General features: G+C 42.6%; 1 protein-coding gene across 3 annotated transcripts in view; it reads right to left on the reverse strand.

Annotated features, from left to right (window-relative positions):
- The window catches only part of LOC139646243 (neurofibromin), a 77,655-nt gene that overhangs the window by 43,046 nt on the left and 9,235 nt on the right, over positions 1-25,374 (reverse strand). For 2 of the 3 annotated variants that reach the window (XM_071522208.1, XM_071522206.1), the window contains exons 4-30: positions 25,166-25,356; positions 23,597-23,703; positions 22,408-22,475; positions 21,937-22,012; positions 19,162-19,319; positions 18,722-18,895; positions 17,675-17,803; positions 16,202-16,276; positions 15,917-16,048; positions 15,094-15,231; positions 14,670-14,783; positions 13,916-13,995; positions 13,097-13,220; positions 11,680-11,926; positions 11,136-11,209; positions 10,524-10,607; positions 9,767-10,156; positions 9,503-9,642; positions 9,132-9,254; positions 8,641-8,724; positions 8,353-8,469; positions 7,353-7,534; positions 6,926-7,137; positions 6,069-6,230; positions 5,788-5,885; positions 4,661-4,796; positions 3,517-3,579 (exon numbers count right to left, since the gene is read on the reverse strand). In XM_071522208.1, the coding sequence (XP_071378309.1) occupies positions 3,517-3,579; positions 4,661-4,796; positions 5,788-5,885; positions 6,069-6,230; positions 6,926-7,137; positions 7,353-7,534; positions 8,353-8,469; positions 8,641-8,724; positions 9,132-9,254; positions 9,503-9,642; positions 9,767-10,156; positions 10,524-10,607; positions 11,136-11,209; positions 11,680-11,926; positions 13,097-13,220; positions 13,916-13,995; positions 14,670-14,783; positions 15,094-15,231; positions 15,917-16,048; positions 16,202-16,276; positions 17,675-17,803; positions 18,722-18,895; positions 19,162-19,319; positions 21,937-22,012; positions 22,408-22,475; positions 23,597-23,703; positions 25,166-25,356 (3,678 nt within the window). The remainder of the gene's footprint in view (positions 1-3,516; positions 3,580-4,660; positions 4,797-5,787; positions 5,886-6,068; positions 6,231-6,925; positions 7,138-7,352; positions 7,535-8,352; positions 8,470-8,640; positions 8,725-9,131; positions 9,255-9,502; positions 9,643-9,766; positions 10,157-10,523; positions 10,608-11,135; positions 11,210-11,679; positions 11,927-13,096; positions 13,221-13,915; positions 13,996-14,669; positions 14,784-15,093; positions 15,232-15,916; positions 16,049-16,201; positions 16,277-17,674; positions 17,804-18,721; positions 18,896-19,161; positions 19,320-21,936; positions 22,013-22,407; positions 22,476-23,596; positions 23,704-25,165; positions 25,357-25,374) is intronic. The other variant, XM_071522207.1, reaches the window with a different exon arrangement.

Here is a 25,374-nt window from a genome sequence, read left to right on the forward strand (position 1 = left end):
TTCAACTGAAAACTGGATTCCCCAGAACTTATCTGTGAATTCAATCAGCTCAAGCTCATATCCTGAGGGGGCCTGCTGCCTCTAACCTAATCAAATCCATATTAAACTCAGCCCAGACTTTATATCACCAAAAACAAAGGTTCACACACAGGCTCAAACTGCAGTAAGGTCAAACATACAGTAAATCAGAGAATGAAAGGATATGTTTTTGTTTTTTCAAAACAGAACATATTATTCAGCTACTGACCCATATCTAAAATACATATAGACTGAAATCTGGATTGTAACTTTCCATGCTATACACACAACGTGGGCATTTAATGGCAAGAAGCCAGATTTTGTAAATTGTTAGTAATCAATTTTAAGATTGACATTGCTGACTAAGCTATTCAGTCACCTTAATGACAAGCAAATTGGCTGAATATATAATGATATGCCAATCAAGGACAAATGGGCCCACAGTCAAGCAAAATTGACTATATGCAGGTACCTGCCAAAATAAATATAAATATATGTATATATACACATATATATACACTGTATATTGAGAGTAGGTGCTTCTACACTGGTGTGGTCCCCACAGTCATTAACCAATTAACATCCCATCATGCTTAGAGTCATGCAAAAATGCTGGCAGTGCCAGTTGCATATCATTTTGGCTACTCCTTCACTCAGCACTGAAGCTGCCCTTTGTCAAGGTTGCAAACTATATCTTGAAAAATACTGATGCAGGCAAGTGCTCAGTGTTAATGGTGCTTAACCTCAGTGCTGCATTTGATACTGTAGACCATGGTAACCTCACTGATAGATTGAAGCAGTGGGTCCATATTTCAGGGACCGTCCTGGTCCTGACATTGGTTCTTGTCATACTTGACTGATGGGAAATTCCATGTGCCCATTGACGGCTAGGTTTCCTCACAGTCCTCGATCACTTGTGGTCTGCCACAAGGCTTGATTCTTGGACCAATATTATTCTCCCTGTATATGCTCCCTCTATGTCACTTAATTATGCAGCATAGCATCACCTTCCATTGTTACGCCGATGATATCCAGCTGTAACTCTCAGTCAACCGAACAAACTAAATAAGTTGGCCTCTCTGCATAGTTATTTAACAATGTCAAGGACTGGATGTCCAAAACGTTTTTACAATTCAATTCTAACAAAACTGAAGTCCTTTTGATAGGACCTAAGCACACCAAATTCGACCTGTCCTCAGTCCACTAAATCAGCAAAGCCTGCCTCGAAACGTAGGAGTCCTATTTGAACTGAGCCTTAACTTTGAGACGCATAAGAAAAAAGCCTGTTCAGTCATGCTTTATTCATCTCAGGAACACAGCAAAAATTACATACGTCTCGCTGCTCTCACTTTTCAGTGATACAGAGAAGATTATACATGCTTTTATCTAATCTCACCTTGATAACTGCAATATCCGGTCTTAACCAAAAAGGCTCCAGCGTGTTCAAAATGCTGTAGAAATGCTTTTAATCCAAACTAAATGTCGGGGCCATATCTCCCCCATGTTAGCATCTCTTTACTGGTTGCCTGTCCATTTTAGAATAAATTTTACTGATTGATTTTAAGCCTATTATGAGCCTATGCGTAACGCGAGATCTTCAGACAGGGCACGAGAATAGAGAATTTCTTTACGGAGGATCAATACAGATCCAATAAACTGTGGACAAACAGTCATGTAGTCAGATGAGTCATCCTTCTCAACAAGCGGACAAGTAAAGTATATGTATGAGTAATGCCACAAGAAGTTGTAGGCATGGGGTGTAAACTTGTTTTGCACGCTGTAGGTGAGGTGTAGATTCTATGCCAAGATGCACTGAAGCTGTTCTGGCAGCTCATGGCTGCCCAAGGCCCTATTTAGATACTCAGTACCAGTGTTTTCTTTATTTTGGCAGTTAACTATATCTGAAAAGAGTCCAAAATGATCTAGTATTCAAATCCACATCCTGACGCTGGCACAGCGTTGCAGGAACAGCAAAGTTCTTTACTATGTTAAATTTAACAGCCACACATTGATCTAGTTTAAAGTTGTCTGTCAAAACCTGTTATCTATATAATAAAGGTTAGGTTACAAAAGAATAGAAATAAACTAAGCAAATGGCAAACTGATATAGGAAATACTGCATTACTTTCTGCAGAGAGAGAGAGGGAGAGACTGAGAGATAGGACTATCTGACTATTGCTGCATCCTTATCCACGGCTCAACAATAAGCCTCGACTAGTGTGTCATCTTTTACCGAGCTTCGGTGACTTCAGTTCATCGTTTTCTCTTGGTCTCCTTTGACAGTGTTGTATGCACTGCAGCAATGCAGGTGAATCAAATTGCAGCCCAGCCAGTGTTGCAACTTTCCACGCTGGTGGTTCCATCTAGTGTTAGCAACCGTCCAGATGCAGATGCTCACTGCAGGAATATCTGGCCTCATTGAGCAGCACTCAGCGACAGCAGCCAACCCACATCCCAAAGCGCTACCCTTCAAGCCAAGCTACCTCTAGACGCCAGTAAGAGAAAATCCACCCGAAAACATCACTTACCTCATTCTGATCATCCTGGGCAACTCAATAATTGCCGTTATTATGAACAGGTTTTATGTTTGTTTAAACGAGAAGCCAAACAACCGAGACTAAACTGTGACATAATCCGCTGAAACATTTTGGACATGTTCCAAAAGCAATGAATGAGAGACTGGGAGATACTATAATTTATCTTTTTGCTCAACTAGCAAAACCGTAGTAGCTTTTTAATTATTTAGGATGTCACACTATGATGATAGACAAGCTTCTATAAAAAAATAAAACATCAGCATGGGGTTAATGTGGTTTTGTGGTTGCAAATCCAACCTGAACTGCGAAAGGTGATAAAAAACTGTTCCGTTTTAGGGTGAATTTTCCCATTCAGATACCAGCCCAAGAATCCAACCCATGACATTAGGAGGCCAGTTTTTTCAGAACATTTCATCTAAAGCAAATTCATTGTCTTGTGTAACATGTCAGGTGGGGGTCCTCTACACTGCCTGGTGGTGGTGGTGTGTGTGTGTGTGTGTGTGTGTGTGTGTGTGTGTTTGTGTCTGTGTGTGGAGGAGGGGGGGATTTTATCCTTTGGATCAGGATGAGATGAAGCAATATGATTTAAAACAACATGGATCATTTCCAGTGCAGATGAAATGTTCTGAGAAATAGTCTCCTGGAGTGCAAACAGAGAGATCAGAAAGAAAAGAGGGAGATATCATGAGAAGAATGCCACTGGTTTTTGGGAGTTGTTAATTGAAAACAATAAATAAAATGGAAGCAACTTGGCGCCAATATTAGTACAATGATTTTAAAAGAGGGTTGTACACAAACTTGAATATGGAGAAAAGAATAAAACATTTCCAGAGAAACACCAAATTAAAACCAAATTTAAAAAAAATGAAGAAAAAAAAAATCAAATGAAGAAAATGCAAAAAAGGCTTTTTTGCTTTAGGGGGAAAAGTGGCTGAGGGAAAAACAGATTCTCTGAACTTACTGCTTTTTTGTTTTCCTTTTTTTCTTTTACTGTTGCTTTATTCAGTAGAGAGTGGCAAGTAGCCTACAGAACAGAGATGAGCACAATCATGGTCACAGCACCAGCTACACACACGCACACACGCACACACACACACACACACATACAGGTAGCACAGCCCTAACCACTGGAGGCGTAAACACACATTCACATCTTGGACAACATTGGCAAATCTTTAATAACTGCTGTTACAAAAGTTTTCGTCACTGCTCCCAAGGTATTTTATGCGTGTCCATGCATGCGTTTGCGTGTGTTTACTTCAGCAGACTGTATTAGTTTGTATGCGTGTGCCTCCACATGGTGTTGCAAATGGAAATCCAACATGAGGAATGATTAACCAAAGATGGTACCGGAAAAAAAAACACAAAATCTTCACTTGATTCATTTTATATTGATATTTGATTGACGTCCCAAACCACTTTTTTGGGGGTGTGGGCATAAACCATTTTGAATTGGCAACAAATTAAACAACATTAAGCTGCAATATAACATTGGCTATTCATTCAGTTTGTATGTATGGTTGTTGAGCATGAGTGAGCTAAGCTGTGGAGCATCCGTTTTACCCTGGTAGCAGCAATGTGAGGCTGCTCATCAGACATTTAGGTGGAAACGGCAGAAAGTACTCAATGGTGTGCTTTCGTATAAGGCAGTTTGTCTAGTAGAAATGGTTTGCATGTTGCAAGGGTTAGACCGATATACTGGTTTGCCGACATATTGGGCCAATACTGGTCTTTTATTAAAAATAGGATATCAGTTAGTCGGTGTCGAAAAAACATTTGGGGACATTTAAAGATGTTAGATACCGGTAGCTTCAATTCAAAAACAAAGGTTTCAGTATCAAAACTCATATCGGTCAAACCCTACTGTATGTGTATGTAAGTTAGTGTCCTAATGCACGTGATTTGAGAGAGCAGTGAGTTCAGCGGCGTCGGGGGAAACCTCAGAGTGGAGAGGCAGTAGCTTGAAATGTGCAAGTGACAGTGCACACACACATACAGATGAAGGCAGAGGGGGGGTCGGGGTGAGCAGCCGGTGGCCACGTTGGGGTGTGTGGGGTGGGGTGGGGGGGGGGGGGGGGGGGTTGGTTAGGGGGGAGGTAGCTTACCTGGTAGAGACAGTGGCAGACGCTGCGGAGCTGCGGGGGGAACTCGCTGGACGAGCCGATGATGGCCTGGAAGAATCGGTCGGTGATCTGCAGCAGGTTCCTCTGGTTCTCCTCCAGGTTCTCCCCTTGCTCCAGTCTGCGGGGAGAGAGAGAGAGAGAGAGAGGGAGCTCCAACCAGCGTTCCTTTGACAAGCAACTGCCGTCTGACAGCTATTACAAACAAAAAAATACATTTTACGTTCATATCTGTTCGGGTTGGATGGGGGAAAATAAGTCTCCATTCACTCCAGTTGTTTTAGAGAAGGCTGCAATATTGACCATACAAATTTCCCCGGTGTTTCAACTGACATGAGGGTGAAAATTCTGAACTATTCCTTTAATGAACCCCCAACCCCACATGTTTTCCATTGTCCTTTAACATGGAATATCAGTATCAGACTATTACTGCATATCACTATCAGACCGTGTGAGCAATAATCTTACATGTGTCTATTGCCAACATTTCTAATTGTTGTAAATACACATTTATATTCACTGTGCATCACTGTTTGTCTGTATTTAGCTTAGGTTAGCCAATTAGCAACCTAAGTGGACGAAAAAAATAAATAAAAATGAAGCAAGATGACAAGCACACAGACATTTTCCAAGGCTATGTATCTAATAAAATTCACATACAAACATTTCACACTGGCTGTAGGATTTGATTTGGTTTTGTTGAGATTATTAGGGCTACTTTAGACTATAGGCCACTCTTCTGATCACCTTTTGATATCTGTAACACTACACCTTTTCATGTGGTCAAATAACCACCAACAGCTGCAGTATCAAGCGTTCACAGTAATCAGAATTTCTAATAATCTATGGCAAGGTTTTTAATGTTTTGTTGTTAAAATAACACATGAAAACCACTAAATTGGGGGTCATTAAAATCAGTTTCAATATCACAACCCCAAGAAATACACTAGAGTTATAGAGTACCAATTTACTTCAAATGTCAGGTGCTATAAATAACATTGATTCTGTGTATTTGTACATTTGAAAAAGCCAATAAATTTGACAATACTGCATAAAAAAACACTGCATTCTCTTGTTTAATGTTCTTTCATGTCACATGCAGCTAGTTTTACCTGGTGGGGTCCACCTCAAAGCTGATGTTTTCCGCGGTGGTGATGACCCCTCTTAATAAAGGTTCCAGTAGCTTCTGCAGGTACGCCGCCCCATATACCTGACACACACAAAGGAACCCGCACAGCATCCAATAAATCAAGTGCATTCAATCTTGCAATAAATGCGGTTTCAGTCTTCAGTCTTCAAAGACCCATATTGGTCAAAACCTGGACTAATACTCCACCCGGCGCGACTAATTCGACTGGAAGGGTAGAGTGGAAGTGTGTGCTGTGTTCTCTACCTTAAAACAGAAGGTCATTATTTTGCTGGCCAGGCTGTTGCCTCTGAAGAGCGTCTGCATGGAGTCGGCCAGCTCCACCTCCTTGGAGAACATGTTCCACAGGAGCTGGTAGAGCAGGTGGCGGGAGTCGAACAGCGTCACCAGCACCCGGGCCAGCTCGTCCTGGGACACGGCGCATGCAAATAGATCAGGTGGATTTGGGACTGCATTTTACATCTACTTGGTATCAGCTCACATCCGCAGATATTATTGATGCCGTTGCCGTTTAATATGCAAGGGCAAATAAACCCAATTTAATTAGTTTACATTGTATCGACTTACTTACTAGGCTAACACAGTATACCAGTAAACACAGGGAGGGAAGGCTTGCAATAGCACAAAGGAAATAATTTGAGGTTGCTAATGGACTTACTTAAGGTTTTTATGGTTTTACGGTTTTACAGTTTTACAGGCAGGGTGTTGTTTTATTAAGCCAGCCCAAGTTTACTATAAAGCGCGGTGGGAAACCCTGTTGTGGATTATGATAAATCCATGAAGAAAAGCATTAAAGCTCACATATTCCGTTTTCATGATTTTGCTTTCAAATATGCTATGGCTCGGTAGAAGAATAATGTTCTCGATGATGTTTTGCAAAATGAATACAGTTTAGTTTAAAGAGTATTAATGAGTTTTAAGACTGCTATGGATACACAATGCTGGACCCTGATTGGTTAAAAACAGCAGCTCCGCTAATTCAAACGAGGTAAACCTGCTGAGTGGAGGCGTTCCATGTCAAATGATGCAAACTGGCCAGATTGGAAGGATTTCAGTCATTCTTTAGTGAAGAAGCCAATGAAGAAGCAAGCAGAGGTACACACCCACTGGGATCCAGGCACCACATTGGCCAGCGCCATGGCGATGGGCAGCTCTCCCTGGTCTCCCATCATGGTGACCAGCTCCACCAGCCTCTCGAAGCGGTCGGCCAGCACCGTCTCGGCCAGCGTGTCGAACTCCGTTCCCTGCTGCAGGATCTTGGTCAGCACTTCCATGAAGGTGGCTCGGGTCTGCAGGTCCTTGTGGTAGCCCAGACCTTGGGGGGGGGGGGGAATGTAGTTTGCAGGTCTTCGTCATGAACAGAATTTTCCCCCGACTTTATGTGGTTCATAAGTAAGAACAGTGATGACGAATAACATCACTGGCTTCATTTTTATTTATCTTCTATTTAATCAGGTTGTCAAACCCTTTTCAAGAGAAACCTGAAAACAAACAAAAAAAAAAGTATACCTCTATAAACGGTTTACTCACCTATGGAGTGCATGAGGCCGCTGTCGACGTTGGCGTTGAGGAGGTTGGACATGGCCAGGACCGTGCAGTGGCGGAGCGACGCCAGGCGGCGGGACATGCCCCTCTTCCTCCCACCCACCGCCTGGCCCTCGTCCTCCACCTCGCTGCAGTCGTTCAGCAGGTTCATGAACAGGGTGAAGTACCTGACCACCAGAGCAGACGACAGGGACTCCGGTGAGGAAAGGGCTTCTCTTGGTTGGTAATTAGTTCTTTGTCTATGCGTTTTCTTTGTCTGTGTGTCTATCGGTTTCTATGCTCGGGAGCTCTTTTGCACACCCTCATAATGCTTAACTCACATTTTCATTCAGTTTCATTCATACAATTTTATTTGATATACTCTGGAATTGTCTGTTTATGTTCTATTTCTTCTTTGTTTTTCGCTGTTTTGTTTTTCTTTGGCTTATCCTGTAATAACTTTTTTCCCTTGTACGATCCAATTTCCTCACTGGGAACATGATCCTCATCTCATCTTTGCTGGCTGGGTAATCCAGTGAACATCGTCCAGAAGCAGGTATGATGCAGTTTGATTGATGACATATTTATTGTAGAATTGATCAACACTATGCTGGTTGTGTATGGGAAGTATGCATGATAAGATATGATGTTTTATCATTTCATTCCCAACTAATCATTCCTTCATAAATGTCATCATATCTGATCTTGGCTGGCTAGGCGATCCAGTGAACTGCATGAATCAAAAAAAAAAGTTCTGCTATGAACTACCATCAATCAAAAGTGTTTTAAATCAAGTGTATCAAAAGGTCGGGTAGCACTGGTTATTAGATCTAGTGTTACATTATATTGTGTGTCTGTCCATGGAAGGTCATGGAAGGTGGATATTATACAATATATTAAGGGAAGCATCTAACAAACTAAAAGTCAAACATCTAAGCATACTCTAATGTGGTAAAGATTTGTTGATTTTTTCTGACAGAGGAGTTGAGTGGAGGTAATTTCTTACTTGAGGAAGAGCTGGGATTTGGCCTCCATCAGTTCTACTCCGTCTCCCTCCTCTGGCTGCAGTGGAAGGCCAGCTAGCAGAGATACGACTGCCTCCATACTGGCCTGGTCCAGGTCCCTGCACCGCAACACACACACACACACACACACACACCGGCATAAGGCATCATGTACACACAGGTTTATCATGTGGTTAAAACGAATATCAGCCTGCAAGCAAACTAAAGATAAAATACTGAGGTGTGCATCAATGCATCAATTAAGGCAAGCGCATATAACAAAGTTGCACCTTGTCAGGCACTTGATATCGTCATCAGCAGCTTGGTTGGAGGTTCCCATCACCCAGTCGGTCAGGTACTCCACCATCTTATTCCTGCATAAGAGAGAGGAAGGCAACAGCATGAACCTCAGTATCCTGGTCACCAGGACTACCAGTTAAAACACTGCCAACCTAAATATGTGTCATGCAGGCTATTACTGAAAACACAACTAACATAAGACACATTTTTGCGTTTATAAATTGAAGACTTTCTAAATGGTACCTAGAATTGAATTTAAGCCCAAAATAAAGTAACAAAGATGCCAAAACCAGCCTATTCCTGATTGATCATACCTATAGAAAATTGTGAATGGGAAAAATAAGAAAAAGTCCAACTGTGTTTAGATTTAAGACATCTGCTACTTTACAGGCCTCAAATTTTGATCATTCATTTTAATAGACTTTCTCAGACTCTACACAGGTGGCATTGGCAGCTGGTGCTGCAGCTTGACCTGACCGACCTGAACTTCATCTCCTGGCAGAAGGAGAGGTCGTCTCGTCTCTCCATCATCACCTCCACCAGCTGGCACAACTTGGTCTTGATCTGGATTGCGTGGACCATGTTGCCCAGGATGCGCACATACCTGAGGGAGGGAGGGAGGGAGGGAGGAGGGAGATCAGCACACCCCAAAACAACTCCAGCATGGCCTGTTATAAAGTCATTGCTTTTACTTCATAGAAAATGGTGTAATTGTAGTGGTTATTTCATGGCGTACCAGTAAACATACATAAACCTCCAACCAATAATACTATAACAGATTCAGACCTGAACCTCAAGCTAATAAATATCATTTTTGTGTGTGTGTGTGTGTGTGTGTGTGTGTGTACTGACCTGACCAGGTTGAGCATCATGGTCTCAATGCTGGCCTGTCCCAGGTGTTCGGAGCTGCCCTCTGTGTGGTTATCTAGCAGGTTCTTCATGATGGCAATGGTCTGCTCCACAAACTGGGTGTTAGTGTCGTTTATCGGGACCTGGAACACCACAGAGTGACCTCACTGAGTGCATTTCTGACACCGACAGAAGACATCCACATCTTAAACCAACTTATTAAAGTGGTAATTTTTATCCAAACATCGTCCCCCAAGTTCCACTCACCGGTCCCTGCGTGTCGAAGAACTTGCCGATGCTGTTCCTCAGCTTGTTGAAGAGCATGGGGTAGAGGGCAGGGCTGAGCTCCAGCCCCAGCAGGTCTTTGACGTTGGTGCGGACGTGCAGGCCGACCCGGTCGTGGCCGCAGACCAGCAGGGCCAGCAGCCGGTCCAGGAAGCGGCTCAGCGGCGTCTCGCTGGAGGCCGACGAGGAGCAGGAGGCGGCGGACGCCACGGGGTTGGACACCTCGCACGAGCCCATGGAGATCATGGAGTGTTTGCGCTCGCTCATGGGGCCCATGGGCGGACTGTAGGTGGCCGGGCCGGGGGTGGTGCGCTGCTGGAGGCAGACGCCGCCCAGAGCGCACAGGAAGCCCGTCATGTTGATCCACTCCTGCTGTGGGGGGGGGGGGGAACGGCAACACTGAGTGGCACACGCACAGAACTGAAGAGGCTACACTGGAGACACCCTGTGTGTAACATACACAACAGGGTGTCTCCAGCTTAAGAAAGAGAAATTTTTCGTTTTTCATGCCAATTGAACTGAAGACCAATGCAAAAAAACAAAATAAAGAAACAAAGCTGTCAGTGGAGGCAGTTTTAAAATTCAACACAAAATCACCAACAAAAAAATCTTCAGCGTGTCTGTAGCCCAATTGTGTGTCAGACAGGAGGACACAGCCCGATCCATAGTACCCTCCTGTCCCAAAGGTACAACGAGTACAGACCATGTCATCGGTGTTCCATCTGTAAAGCACCCTTACCTGCCCGTCGTCTGCCTTGTTTTTGGGGAAGTTAAGAATGTGTTTGGTGGCCATGTCCCATTTAGCGTACGTGTCCTCCCAAGCCTAGAGGTGTAACGGACAAAATAGTGCACAGACAGAAGTGAGAACAAACTCAACTACAAACGTTTACATCTCGTACATATGCAAAAGCTATTTTATTTAACAGAGTTTAAGTGTTTTAGGGTGGATTTTCCCTTTAAGCTTCAATTAACGTTAAGATTTTTAACCATCCAGGCAGCACAAACAAAAATAGAGAGTAGAGCTAGTAGAGCTAGCGAAACAGGCAGCCAATCAGGAGCCTGTTTGATAGAGCCATTGTTTTGCTTTGATTTGATTGGTCCACAGTCAGCGAGAGTACTGTGGCTAACAGGGGCAAACACTAAAGACTGTATATAACCAAAGCAATGAAATGTTACTGTCTCAAAAACCGGTGTAGGAGGTGACCCCAATTTATCCACCAAAAACAGATTTTACCAGCATTTGACGCCTGGCAGAAAGTAATATCAGACCCTGCAAGTATATCATCTCAACCAATAGAGGTGAATTGAGCAAAGGCATTTGAGGACAAAAGGAATTTTGACTGAATTTCACCTCAATGTTTCCTGGAGTGGGATGCTCTATCCTCCTCAGCAAGGCCATCACCCTCTTCTGCAAGGTGGACCGACCTACCAAAAGAGGAAGGAAAGTGGTAAAGGAAACGGACAGTGAAAGTCCCCAAGCTGGCCACACTGGTATTTTCTCTATTCAGACTGAGACAAATCTCAAAAGAGGGTTACAGGGAGCAGGATCACAGAGGACTAAGTGCTACATCCAGGAATTTAGACATCCAGAATCTACCAAACAATCTACCACACTCGAGAATGTACAGTGCAGTATTGCAGCACATCACTGTTCCATGATAACTTGGCTGTAATGTATATTATTGCTAGATAACTGCTCTTGCACTTTGCTTGTGTCCCACTGTTTGAAGTGTTGGGGCAGGAACTTGAACTGAGGAGTGGGAGGGCGGGACTAACACTACACTTCCTGCCTCAAGGCAAAAAGCTGCATCCTGTGGCTTTAAGAGATTCAACCCGAGCAGTTGCAGTGTGTAGAGGTGGAGTCAACACGGCGTGGGGTTTTTTTTTGGACCGACCTGTGCCCATCATGTTGCTGACCGAGGCCAGCTCGCTGAAGGTGGCGTAGTTGGGCAGGATGGTCTGCACGGGCACCTCGTCGGCAGCGCTGCGGATGTCGGCCTCCTCACAGAGGTGGCGAAAACAAGACATGGCGACCAGCACCGCCTCGGCATCCGGGCTCCACAGGAACATGTAAAGAGAAACCTCCAGCTTGGTCTGGGCCTGCCGGCAGATGGGGATGCCGCTGCCCATGGTGGCGCACTCCTGTAAGGAGTGGAGAGGAGGAAAAACGCAAAATGTCACTAAGACTTTTGGGGGGTTCATTTAAAGCTAAAATTGTCCATATGAACAGCCTCCTCCCCCTACTGTCTATAAGCCCCAATGTATGGAGAGTAGACCCCATTTGAAAATCACATTTGCATAATGTTGAGGTCTAGTCTACTTACTGCAAATCAGGGGCTTCCAACATGACTCACCGCCTCTGGAAACTCCCCAAACTCATGTACAAACTCCCTCAAATGTTTTCAGAAACATATTTCAGTGAACTATTTTCACAATATAAGAGAAAGTTTCCAAAAAAGCCACCATGTTTTTCCAGTTTGAAATCCGGGGGCAGATACCGAGGACAGCCCAACGAGTGAAAGCCTTCATCCAATCAGGTGCAGCCTGTATGTCCTATTTGTTGGGCTGTAGTCATGGAGGAGAAACTTATGGCACTTATGCCTTTATTAGAGAGTTGAAAGTGGAGAGAGACAGGAAAGACTGGGGTAGAGAGAGAGCCTTTCACTATCATACTGAAGATTTGAATTCAAAGCAATTGCCAATGCGTTGTGAGCGCCATCTGCTGTTTGTTTTGAGACCAAGACATGATCTCTCTTTTTTGGAACATAAACTCCCCAATGTTCTTTCAATTTCTTTGGTCGATAAAAGTCATAGATTGCTTAATTTCCCTTTAATATACAAATTGACAATTATGATGATGTTTTCAAGAGGCATTTATGTCTCTTACAGACAGTAAATTTAGCACTACATGTTTTTGGACACACTCCCTGTCAACATCACACCCTCTATTTAGTCCTCTCAAAGAATGCTGACATTAAAACCTTAACTATCTCTAGCTTTAGATCACTCAATAGCTTAACAGGTAAGCTTCACTCTGTACTCTAGACCAACCCCTGACCATTAAGTCCTTGGTACTCCATGTCCACACAGGCACTTGAGCAAGCCACTTGAAAATAAAGAGCACAGGTACCATTTCAATCTTTACAAATCCCCTTCTGACACTTCCATTTGCACACTTCACCTAAGCTGCGATGAAGAGTACTTGTTCGATCTTGTTTTTATCTGGATTTGTGCATTTGCATTATCTGCGTTCCTTACTTTAGGTGACAAGCGTGTTTGTTAAAAGTGCACTAGAAATAAGCTTGCCTCTACCTTGTTCTTCAGCAGGAATTTATTCCTACAGATGAGGATCTCCCTCAGCCACTTGAGCACTTCTGTCCCGTTGACCATTTGATGGTTGATCAGCTTCCGGCAGATGAGGAAGAGCACCTGGGAACTGAAAAAAAGAGGCTCATCATCCCGCAAACTTCAACGATTTGGGTTGTTAATCAAGTAGGAGTCCAGTGTCACAGAGGATCAGTGATAGACCCCATTGCTTTCTTGCGATTCTGCCATTGTGGAATTTCACTGAATATGAAAATACCAAAATCATGGAATCACACGAAAAATGCTGATTGCCGCCTCTAGATGTCACTGGAGGTGGTTAAGCTTTAAGTCTATTTTCAGTCTAGTTCCCCTCTGAATGCTTTTCATTACCCATAGAGCCCTTGAGCATTTGTTTGCTGCAGTTTTACAGCTGATCTAAATGCTATATATTATGTCTAGTTTTCCTCTTTATTGGCTTAAGTACCCATGGTGTACAGTTTAAAAGGTGGTTCCGTTTGGAGTTGCATTAAAACATGGGGGGCAGGCAGCTGGGGTAGGATGTCCTTTGCCATACTTGAGCTAGTTTAACTCTGACGACAGTTCTGATTGGTTTAATGATCACACTCTGATTAATAGGTTATATATTGTCTTGGGATGGCTTTCGCAATTTTAAAGCTGCACTAGGCAACTCTTTAACTCTTTAACCATAATCTATAGATTAAAGAAATACTACATGTCATGATTTTAGACAGGTGAGCCGTGGATTATGATTTTTTTTTTTTTTGTTTGGTTTTCATGGAGAGCTGGGGGGACTGGAGAGAGTACCTGATGTCCCAGAAGGTTTCTATGGGGGCATCAGGGTTCCACAGATCTATGGTCTCTGGCTGGTGCAGGACTAAAAGAGCCTGGAAGGAGATAGCAGGGATAAGAGAGACACGACATTATGTGGTGATTTTAAGCACTGCAGTAAAAACATCAGACGAAAACAAGAAAAAAAAAACATTAAGAAGACAAATGAAACATCTGAAATTTTTTCTTTAGATTCGGGGGTAGGAAATACAATTCTAATGAACATAGCTGCAGTGGAGCAATGAGTCGGGTTCCACTGCATGGGAACCAAAGAAATAAAGATTGTCATAGGGATTGTCAAATGTGCGGATGACTACTCCTGACGCTCAATATTAAGCAGTAAATTGACATACCAAGAATAAAATACTGCTTAATTCAACTTAATCAGTTCTCAAACTTACGGCCTGTCCAATAAACTTGTGACTATGGGAAGAAGACTTCTGAAGAAAAATTCAAAATGGTTACCAAAACTTTTACTCAACCTTTTTAACATGTTCTTATGTTCCTTATGTTCAAATTTGGTGGAATGTCTCAGAGTTATAGTCAATAAAAGGGAAACAATCCAAACTGCTCAGAGCAAAATTGTAAACTGAATTCTTCTTAAAAAAAATCCTTTTAGCTTTAGCAATCTCTCAGGTTTAGCTATAAGTTTCTGGGAAAAATGCAAGAGAATAACAAGGAATCTTGGAAAGACATTTTCAAGCAATGGAGAAAGAAATGGTCATCTGACCTCCATGGCCTCTTGGGAGAGCTGGGTGGTGTTGGTTAGAGGCACTAGCTGCACCAGGCCGGTGATGAGCTCCGCTGTGCTGCTCTGGATCTCTGGGGCTTGCTTCACCGGGTTCTAACACGCAACGTCACACACACACAAACTGTGAGAAAACTGCAAGCCAGTCTGTAGTCAATATAGTCAATGCTGTATTCACGTCACATGGGAAAGACAGTAGATGCAAGCTTCCTACCAGAAAATATCGTTCTCCTTAACTTTCAGATGGTAAATACTGCTAGAAAATACTCTTCACCTCAGGTTTTGTCTACAGAAAAACTTCAGTCATGGCGTCTTGAAGTTGTTGCTTTTAATTGTTAAGTCGTTCCGGCAGTTATTCCCATATGACATGAGTGCAGCAGCGTAAGTGAAGGCACGGCGGACTCACATGCAGCATGAGTTTCGGGTCGGCGTGGATGAGCTTGACCAGAGCGAGGAGGAGGCACTTGTAACTCCGAGTGTCCAGTTCTGTGGCTTTTTCTTTGAACTTAAGGCTGGTGGTCATCTTCTCTTTGAATGTCAGACTCTGTTGGAGGGACGAAAATTGATGCCTCTGGTTACTGGTGTCAAGTAAATTGAAAAAGCAGGCGATGGTAGCCGCCATATTGGTCTGGAGTAAAAACGTTGCTATGGTTACAGACATTATTTACATCCACTGTGAGATTGGAGGAGTGGTGTGTCTCCTGTTTCCCGCACATACACAATCTAGTCATTTTACTGCGCTCTGCATATTTTACTCTCATTCATAAATTCGGTTGTCACTACCAAATTCTGGCAGTGTATGAAGCCAAAGAGGACTTGAGTAGTCCTATGTCTAATTAACAACTATATTCACCACCAATAAAAGGGCAGAACTCCCCATGCTTCTGCAAAATTACTTAAGTGCAACTATACTAGTGTTGGACATTGTCAATGATTTTGCCCACAAATGACATATGACATGAATTCAGTAATATGAATTTTTGAGTCGAATCCAATAGTCAAAATGAATGCCATTTATAGTCAGACCAATGTCTTGCAATGTAAGCAATATACTCCCCTCATCAAGTCAAACCAATCTTAATTAGGCAAGAAAATGACAAAAATTACACCAATAGACCTGATCAAATTGAAAAGAAATGAAAATTTGATCCTAGTGCTCAAACTCGACACTCATTATAAAGTGGCATGCTAAATGTGGGTAACAATGCAACGTGTTCCCGTCTTCTCACCGGTGTCATGCGTAGCGGGGCGTGGCTGCCGAGGCCTTGGATGACCCGGTTGAGGGTGTCGGAGAACATAAAGCGAAGCTCTCCGGAGTGGCAGTACACCGCATCGATCTTAGGCCACCAGTCCAGATGGGACTGAAACCACAAAACACAAGACAGTAAATGAGAAGGAACATGTAAAAAAAAATCAACACAAACAATAAAAAGACTGTATCACAGCCCGGATGAACCTATTATATGCAACTAATCTGTGCAACAAATAATGCATCTGACCTGTCGCAGACTTACGTTGGTGATTATTCTGTGCAAGGAGTTGACCAAGACAAAGTGAAAGGTCGAGGGAGAGGAGGAGGCCAAACAGACCTTCAGGAGAAAGAGGGGAAAAAAGCAGATTTAAACATTTCTGTCCACTGGCTCTCCAAGCTCAGGCACCTACAAAAGAAGAAGAGAGTGGGGAACTTTTCCAGTGGTACTTCTAGACCGGGGCTGCAACAATAACCACCACCATACCACTGTATTTGGGGGAGTGAGATGCTTTCGATACATATAACTGACCTTTTCCTGAAGTACTTCCGCAGGGTATATATCAGTTCTCACGATTGCCAGCTACATTAAGAAGCCAACTGTCACTTCTTACTCATCTGTGATCACTTGCTGTCACTCTGTGTGTCAATATAGCTTCTAACACAATACAGGTGTTGTCACTGACATATTTTTCTGTTTCTGTTGTCAGAGAACAGCACAACTATAAGAAAGTGAACGGTAAATTCTGGTCTGTTCGAATCTTGTGACCTTCGATCAAATCACTTTTCAGCTTGTCGGCTGAGGAAAGTTGGCCACTTTCATTGGCCGTCAACAGTCAATGAGATTTCTGTGCTTCCTTGTTTCCCGACAATGTGATTTTGCTTCATGAACAATAGTTCTGCCTGGCAAGAGCAAAATGGACGACAAGTTGACTACAGCCATTCAAAGCTTCCCAGTTCTCTGTAGTCGTTCAGTAGAAAGACTACAGGGAAAAAATAATGCTTGGAGAATGGTTGCATCCATCATTTTCTTCCCCTGTTTATTTTTGATGAATGCTATCTAATTAGCACTTGCTAGCTGACTTTGTTAACTTGTTAAAACCAACAAGGTAACATGGTTCAAGAAAGACGTTCTGAGAGACAATACCAAAGCAGCAAAAAATACACGATTTGTCTGTTCAAAACTTAACTGTAACCACTAAATAGACCACTAAATAAAAGCAAAGACATGAATGTTACCCATCCTCAAGCTGCAGCTCCTTTTTGTGGGCACACGCAATTTAGTAATATCCCTGCACAATAATGCTCATGCCATGGCGCAACTGAAGTTAAGTTCAGCGTGATCGAAGTGATCACCCAAAGAAGAACATAAGAGAGAAATGCGGAGTTCCAATGTGAGATTAGGGCAAAGAAAAAGCAGTGGGTTATGCTTGGGAAGAATTCACTGCAAGCAGTTGCAACAATGACTAGTCTTTGGGCATAGTTGCAAAGGAAACCAAGTTGGTGCGGTTGGCAGTAAAGCCCTGCAGTTAAGTGGAAAAGTACAGTGCGCCATATGACCCTCGGCACTGTTTCTACAAAGACAACAATAAAAAAGTTAAGGCTTGGGATGTTGTTGCCTCAACTGTTGGAGCACAATATAAGTACAGCGCATTTTCATCTGTTGGGATAACGGGACACTTCACCTCTCAGTGGTTCCTGGGCGGGTAACGGGGGATAAACGTTTTCTGCCATTTACCTTAAAGTGCTGGTTGTTGTGAGGGTTGATGCGGAAACAGGAGACAAAGCAGTCCATCATGAGCTCCACGTCGGCATTCTGGCTGCCTGTCCCCCGCCAGAAGGGTTTGGCTGGGTTGAACAGCAAAGCCTGGTGGGACGGAGAAGGCCAAAGGTCACCCCAGCTCAATTTACAGCCCTATCAGTGGTGCTCTCCGATAAAGGAAACTCAAAACTTGTATGCATGCAGGCTTGCAAAAATAAATCAAAAACATACTTGTAGCATACCTCTAAGAAAAGACTGCATGTGCAAAAACTTTCAGAATAGGCTCATACAGTGAAATAAATAGAGGTTGATTTGCTTTATCCATTAATTGGGGCCAATTAGAGCTGTGAAAATCTGTAATATGTGGATGAAAGCACGGAATATGGTGCTGAAAACAAATAGTGCTTTTTTTTTTCACTGTTCAAAGAAGCTGTCTCAAGCTTTGCTTGGAACACTTTCTCAGTATCCACCATACTAGCACATTGTGTAATTTATAATGACATTACATTCCTGTGTTCCAAGAAACCACACAAAATTCCAAGTATTCTATCATGACTCCATGAATACATTATTAAGTTTGACAGACACACAGTTTGTCTGCTCCTCCCATATGCATAGATAATGTGAAGTTTTTTTTAATTAACTTGAAGATCCAAACTAGGGCTATAGGTATAATTTAAGATCAGGTAAACAGAAAATCCCCTGACCTGTTTTGCATCATTTGTTTGTTTGAATTTTTCACTAAATTTGTTTAAAAAAAAACCATCATAATCAGCCATTTTTGCTCTCCTAATAATCAGTATTCTTAAAAAATAGTGGTTGACCTGTATAAATAAATATATACAATCCCTCTCCCTCTCAATTTTTCCTGTCTATCTCCACTGTCAACTATCAAATAAAAGGCAGAAATGGCCAAAAAAAAAAAAAAAAAACCCACAACATGACTGACATTTTTTTTTTTAAAACATAAGAGAAAGCTCTGCTGTCCAAGCACCCAGGGGCCAACAGAGTGAGTGGTCTGACCTTGAGATCCACGACGATGGACTGGACCAGGAGGAAAATGACAGAGTGGTCCTCCCAGTTGATGTAGGTGGAGGCTTTACACAGTTTAACGCAGGCGATGGCGGCGCTCTCCATCAGCTGCTTGCTGCCGCCCTGGCCGGATAAGGCTTTTCGCAAACTGTCCAGGAACAGCTTCTGGAGACAGGAAAGTGGCAGTGAGTGGGAGTCAGTCACCGGCCCAGTTAACAAGCCTAACTAACCTACCCAGCCGGCATCACCCACCCAGTCCTCTTCCCAGACACCATCCCACTTCCATTTGCTAACCCCCCTATCCTGAGTTCAGTCACAATCCCAGTCACCATCACAGTCTCATTCCAGTCCCGTTCGCATTCCCAGTTCCGATATATCGTTCCATCCCTACTGTGTGTGGGTGTGTGTGTGTGTGTGCTCTTTCCTCCCACCTTGTTGGCCTTGCTGTCGTCCACGGTGTCTCTGGAGATGATCTGTGTGATCTCGGGACAGAGGATGAGGAGGATGATCTGCAGAGGCCAGACTGCCGCCTTCCTCTTGGCGCTCTCCGCAAAGCTGTCCACCAGGTCAAACAGCTTCTCAGCGGCCTCTGAGGGCCGGCCAACACAAACACACAAACACAGTTAATGATATCATTTTAACATCAATAAATCATTGCCACATTCATTTTGAGCCATTAGTACAATCACCGTAAACACACGTCGATACAACTAGGGATCACAATATTTTTTTGACGATAATTGTATGGGTTGTTTGTGCAATAAGTATAGATGGTAGTAATCTCATGTTACAATGAAAATACAGTCACTATGGCAGCCAAGCTCCAAAGAAAGGTATTTCAAAACAAAGAAGAAGATGCAGTATCAAGTAGCGCACACACACACACACACATCCAACTATACTGTCACTGAACTGAGAAGTAGGGCTTCCTCTCCTCACTGTTCGGTTAGATTATGTTCCCAAGCAAAAATGTGAACATCCACAAGTAGTAGACCAGCATGGTGCTCGATCCAGATGCTGCTGTATTCTTTATTGTTTCCGGAGGCAGATGCTGTTTGTTATTTATGACTTATGTTATTAATTTTATCTGTGCCTGCCTTTAATCTATTTTCTTTGCGAGCCTTTTAGGACTTAATGTGCAGTGTAAATGCACCTCTTGTGATGCCCTTTTGTTATGAAACCCTTTGTTTCTCTGTCTTTAAAGATGCTACAAATAAAAAAGGATTTTTATTATATCATTATCTTCTTTACAGGATATATTTATTGCAGCATCTTCAGTGCATCCGGACTGACGGGAAAGCATGGCTAGGCAGCTAGTGAAAAAGGAACCACAGGTGACAGATAGAGGCTACCCAACACGACCATGGTCTCATTTGTTTACGCAATTATACCAAGGTAACAGTTCACAATTCTCAATTAATTTGACATTGATATATTGATGTTTAAATATGATACACATAGGACCTTTAATTGCTATAATTTTCAGATGTGCCCAAGCTGACACATCATGCCTGCCTGATTATGATGAAGAATGAGGTTAGCCAGGAATACATAATTCCAGCAGATTCCTGGTCATGAGAAAATTTGATACATTTTCAAGATCAAAGTATAATGAGAAAGGAGCTGAGAGAAACGGTGATGCAGGATTTTCACCTCGATAACCACAGTGTAATTGGAGACAAATCTAAACACAAGCCAAGCTGAAGCTGAATGTAATGTAAAGACGCATGAAAGACCCTACGTGTAAAATATTTACCTCAATATATCATTCTCAAATTCATTTTGATAGCATAGTATAAACACTGCAGAAAAATGAGGCTATCAGCGTAAAAGATGGTTTATTCTTTGTGTTGATTTCTATGTGTTTATTCTGTGTCCCCGGGCATGATTTCCCACTAATTGTGTTTTTATGTTAAGTTTTATGTCACACACACAGTGCCCTCAGGAATTATTGTTACCCTCAGTAAAGATTATCAAAAAAGGCTATGGAAAAATGTTGTTTATCAGATTGATCTTACACATGCAATATGAGAGAAATCTAACCTTTATAATTGAGGTGAAATTATTCAAACAAAAATAAACCTGCATGTGTGTTACAATTATTGGCACGCCTAGAAATTGTTATGAACACAATGTAATCAAAGTATATTGTCATTTATGTTTTACTAATTAAAATCCATCTGAGTCTTTGGGAACTCTTAAGTGGTAATGACTTCCTGTTTCATTGGGGTATAAATATGAGGTGACACACCTGGCCAAACTCCCTTAGTCAGCCAACATGCGGAAGGTCAGAGAACACACAGATGAAAGGAGACAAAAGGTTGTTGACTGTCATAAATCAGGTAATGGCTATAAAAGAAATAGCTACATGCCTGAAAATACCCAACTCCACTCTGAGAAGTTTAAAAGAACTGGAGCTGTGATGAACCTGTCTAGAAGAGGATGCAAGGTGTATTCTGCCCCCATGCACAGTGAGGAGGACGGTTAGAGAGGTAAAACATTCTCCAAGGATCATAGTTGGAGAATGGAAGAACTTGGCTGTATCTTGGGGTCACCAAATCTCCAAAAACTACGATTAGATGGCACCTCCATGCCAACAAGGTATTTGGAAGGTCTGCTGTCATCAAACCTCAAACCTAGAGTTTGCTCAACGTCACTGGAACTTTGATTGGAACCGGGTTCTATGGTCAGGTGAGACAAAAGAGGTTTGTGGCCAGAAACATCAGAGGCGGGTTTGCCATAAAAAGAGGGATGGTCATGTAGAAAAGAACCTAATCCTCACTATATGTACCAAGTATGGTGGTGGATCTGTGATGTTGTGGGCCTGTTTTAGTTTCAAGGGTCCTGGGAACCTTGTTAGGATACATGGCACCATGGACTCCATCAAGTACCAGGAGATTTTAGACCAAAATCTGCCGCTGTCAAGAGGCTATAACTGGGTCGTGGTTGGACCTTCCGGCAGGACAATGATCCAAAGCATACCTCGAAATCCACACAAAAAAAAGCAGAATAAAGCTTTTGCAATAGTCATCCCAGTCGCCTGACCCAAACCTCATTGAAAACCTATGGGGTGAGCCGAAGAGGAGAGTCCACAAGCAAGGACTGTGATTCTGTATAGAGGAATGCTCCCAGACTGAAACTCTGCCCCGAGTTAGCTAAACTGATCTGTGAGAAAGCTTGTTGTTAAATTGTCTGTGTTTCCCCACCTGCCATGTCTGTCTGCGGCCGCTGGTAGAGCATGGTGAACTCATCTGGGTAGTTCTCCACCCAATTCCAAAACGCCTGAGGAAAGATCACAGCGTTTAGTATAGCAATGGCCTGTACACAGATGGAACTGGTAGGAATGAGCAAATCGTGAAAGAGTGCGGCACTTAAAATGTCTCAGCTGTTTTGGTGTTTGTGCTTGAGTTCCCGACATGAGTATTATTTGTAACAACTGCTCAGCTATTGTTGATCTTCCCTTGAGGTTAACTGAATCAAGTGGATAGTGTGCAAATAAAACATCAAACTAAATGGCACTGCACGAGCTGCACATTTTCGTAGGAGCCAATAACTCCTGAACTGAATCAAGTGGATAGTGTGCAAATAAAACATCAAACTAAATGGCACTGCACGAGCTGCACATTTTCGTAGGAGCCAATAATATGTCATGTGAAATGTGCCATTAGGAGAAGTACCTTTTCTAAACTGTTGATGACAGCTAGTTGGGCGGGCTTCTTGAGAGCTTTGAACTTCAATACAGTTTCTGAAAGGAAATAAACAGCATTACGGCAAACAAATCATTAAAACACCAACATTAATTGAACCTAGATCTCCATTTTTGGTTTCCATTCATGGCTATCACACCGAAAGGATCAGGACTTCTCCATATGAAGAGTCCCAGAAGACGCATTTACCCAAACCACCCCTCATGATGGTGGACAATGATTTCGGCGTGGATCCTCATCTAAAATTAATACTTTTCCATTTTTAAATTTGGCAGTAGTTTCGCAGTAGGTTATCTCTATAGAGGTGGGGAGGTCACAGTTGGAAGAGAGAAAACATTATCACACAACCCATTCACTACATAATATCTCAATGGCAGCTAAAAAATTAAATAGTGAAATTATGAAATTGATTTTCTTCATTTTGCTAGGGACCCCATCAAGGAAACATGGGAGCAGGGTTGGATAGTAACGTGTTACAGTAATATTTTCAGTAATAATATTAGTTGCAACTTGTTACTTGTCATCAACCCTCTAAAAATCAGACGAACACTTTTCCAAACACTGATTAACCCCATTAGTTGTCTCCCTCTTTCAGTTGGCGCAGGAACGTCCTGAGCCCAACCTCTATGACCATAGATGGAAAAAACGTTGATTTTTACGGGCTCAATAAAGGGTCAAAAAAAATTGAGCTTGTAAAAAGATTCTGCGCTTGTGAAATGATTTTTGCAAATAATTTGAGACTTGCAGTTGTATATCACCATTTGTGAACATGAGAAAAAATTAGCATGAATGTAGACTTTCTCTGGGTGGAAATATTCTCGCTACTTTTGATCAAGGAAAGGGATGAAAGAACTTTGGAAATCAACACTATTTGGTTCCCTGATTATTCCCCAAAGATTATTCATAAACATACCATCATTGCAATCGAGTTACCCTGATTGAGAGAGCAGTTAAGAGAGGAGGCAATCACCAATTTGGGGGGTATGGTGGAAAAGTAATGTAGTGAGTAGTGTGACGAATTACTGCTCTAATTAATGAGTAAAGTATTAATGTTACTTCTGAAATTAGTAAGTTATGAGTAATGTATTACTCAATACCAGCCACTTATAAGAAGTGCTGAGCCTGACAATCTGGAGTTGTAAGGATGTTGGAAGCTAACCTTGTAGCAGCCTCTTTAGCTTGGAGCAGTCCACGTTGATATATTGCATCAGCTCTATGTCATGGACGTCCACAGTGTCCTCCGAGCACACCGTCAGTTCCTGTAGCCTAGGAGACAACACCACACATACATTCAAATGGTTTGAATGGGGAAAGAAATCAAAGGACTTTGGGGGATTTTTTTTTAATCTGTCCAGGGTCTTTTGCTGAGCGCACTGCATCCCCTTTTCCAGCAACACCCTGCTTCACATTGGAGTTCCACTCATTCACACTGGGAACTGCCCAGCACAATCAGCCTCCTGCTGTCGGTCACTGAGCAGCTCTACTGCAGCAGCTGGGGGTTCGCTGCCTTGCTCAAGGGACCTCGGCAGTAGGTGTTAAGGGAGAGCAGAGTGGTACAATGTCACTCTCCCTGCTGGTCTGGCCTAGGGTGCGACTGATATTGGTGTTGCAAGGCCGATAACGATGTAAATGTGAAACGATTGTGAAAATGTAAACTTCACAAATAAGGTTTGAAACTGTATTCAAAAGTTTATTTTCTTAAACTTTCTTTCTTAACAAGGTTCAAGCTAATCCTGAGTTAATGTCTTACTGAAAATTTGTGATTTACTTAATTAACTTAACTAAAAGCCTATACAGTATATAGCCTAACTGCCCTACTACCAAGTAAAATCTTAGAGGTCTTCATCTAGAGAAAGCTGTTATGAGACCAGCATAATAATACTGATGTTTTGTTTTGGTTTGCTACCACCTAAAACAGTTCTGCTCTTCCAAGACAATTCTATTGATGAATCCTCCCTCAAATTTCAAGAATAGAGCCCTTAAAATGCATGAGAGAGCACTAAAATTGAGATTGTGGTGCAAACATTTTCTGCACGATGCACGTGCGAATCACAATCTCGAAGAAATCTCAAAGTGTCTGCATCAAAACATAATGGCACACTAACGGGCCAGTGGTTTCACTGTTTGGGCTAGTAACTTAAATTGGCCTGAATGTCAAACCCTGCAAATTCACATATATGCGGGTGTATCAAAATGTTGCATTAGAATCAACTCAGGTTAAATTGATCAATTTATTGATCAATTCTACAATAAATATGGAATCAATCAAACTGCATCATATCCATCATATCAGAGGTAGACGACACTGATATCTGATTTTTAATAAATGGCCAATATCAGCCCAATATAACAACAAACCAAACAAGCAGTCTAACCCTAATCTGGAGATTCAAACCTGCAGCCCTTTCCCCATTTTCATAGAAATTCTATAGAGCTGGAAAAGGCAACATCAGGGGTATTCAACCGCGCGTCATGGAGGGTCGAGTGTATGCAGGTTTTCATTCCAAACAAAGACTACACCAGCTGTTTCACTGATTAGCACACCTTCAACCAGAGAGGAGGAACTAATCAGTGAAATCACCTGATGTAGTTTTTGGATGGAATGAAAACCTGCGTACCCTTGGCACATGGTTGAATACCCCTGGGCTACATGCTATTCCAGCAGCCCCAAATTTAAAAACCTCTTGGGTGGCACGCAGGCCTATGACAAACTGGTTCGCCCGGCTACCTGGTGGAGATGCGGCTGAAGACGGCGTTGAAGTTGTTGCAGCTGAGGGAGAAGAGGACGCCCGAGGCCGAGGCGCGAAGCTCGGCAGCGTGCTGGTGGCCCTCGCGGTACGTATGTATGAAATGGCAGATCTCCGGCAGGAGCTGCTTCACCAGCATGGTCTCATCCAGACGCAAACAGTCCTTGGATTGCTGGGGAAGGAAGCGAGA

The sequence above is a fragment of the Centroberyx affinis genome, unplaced genomic scaffold (genome assembly GCF_046629955.1).
Source record: "Centroberyx affinis isolate AG114_WGS23_722 - 3 ecotype Tasmania unplaced genomic scaffold, CSIRO-AGI_Caff_v1 ptg000966l_1, whole genome shotgun sequence".
Lineage (NCBI taxonomy): Eukaryota > Metazoa > Chordata > Actinopteri > Beryciformes > Berycidae > Centroberyx > Centroberyx affinis.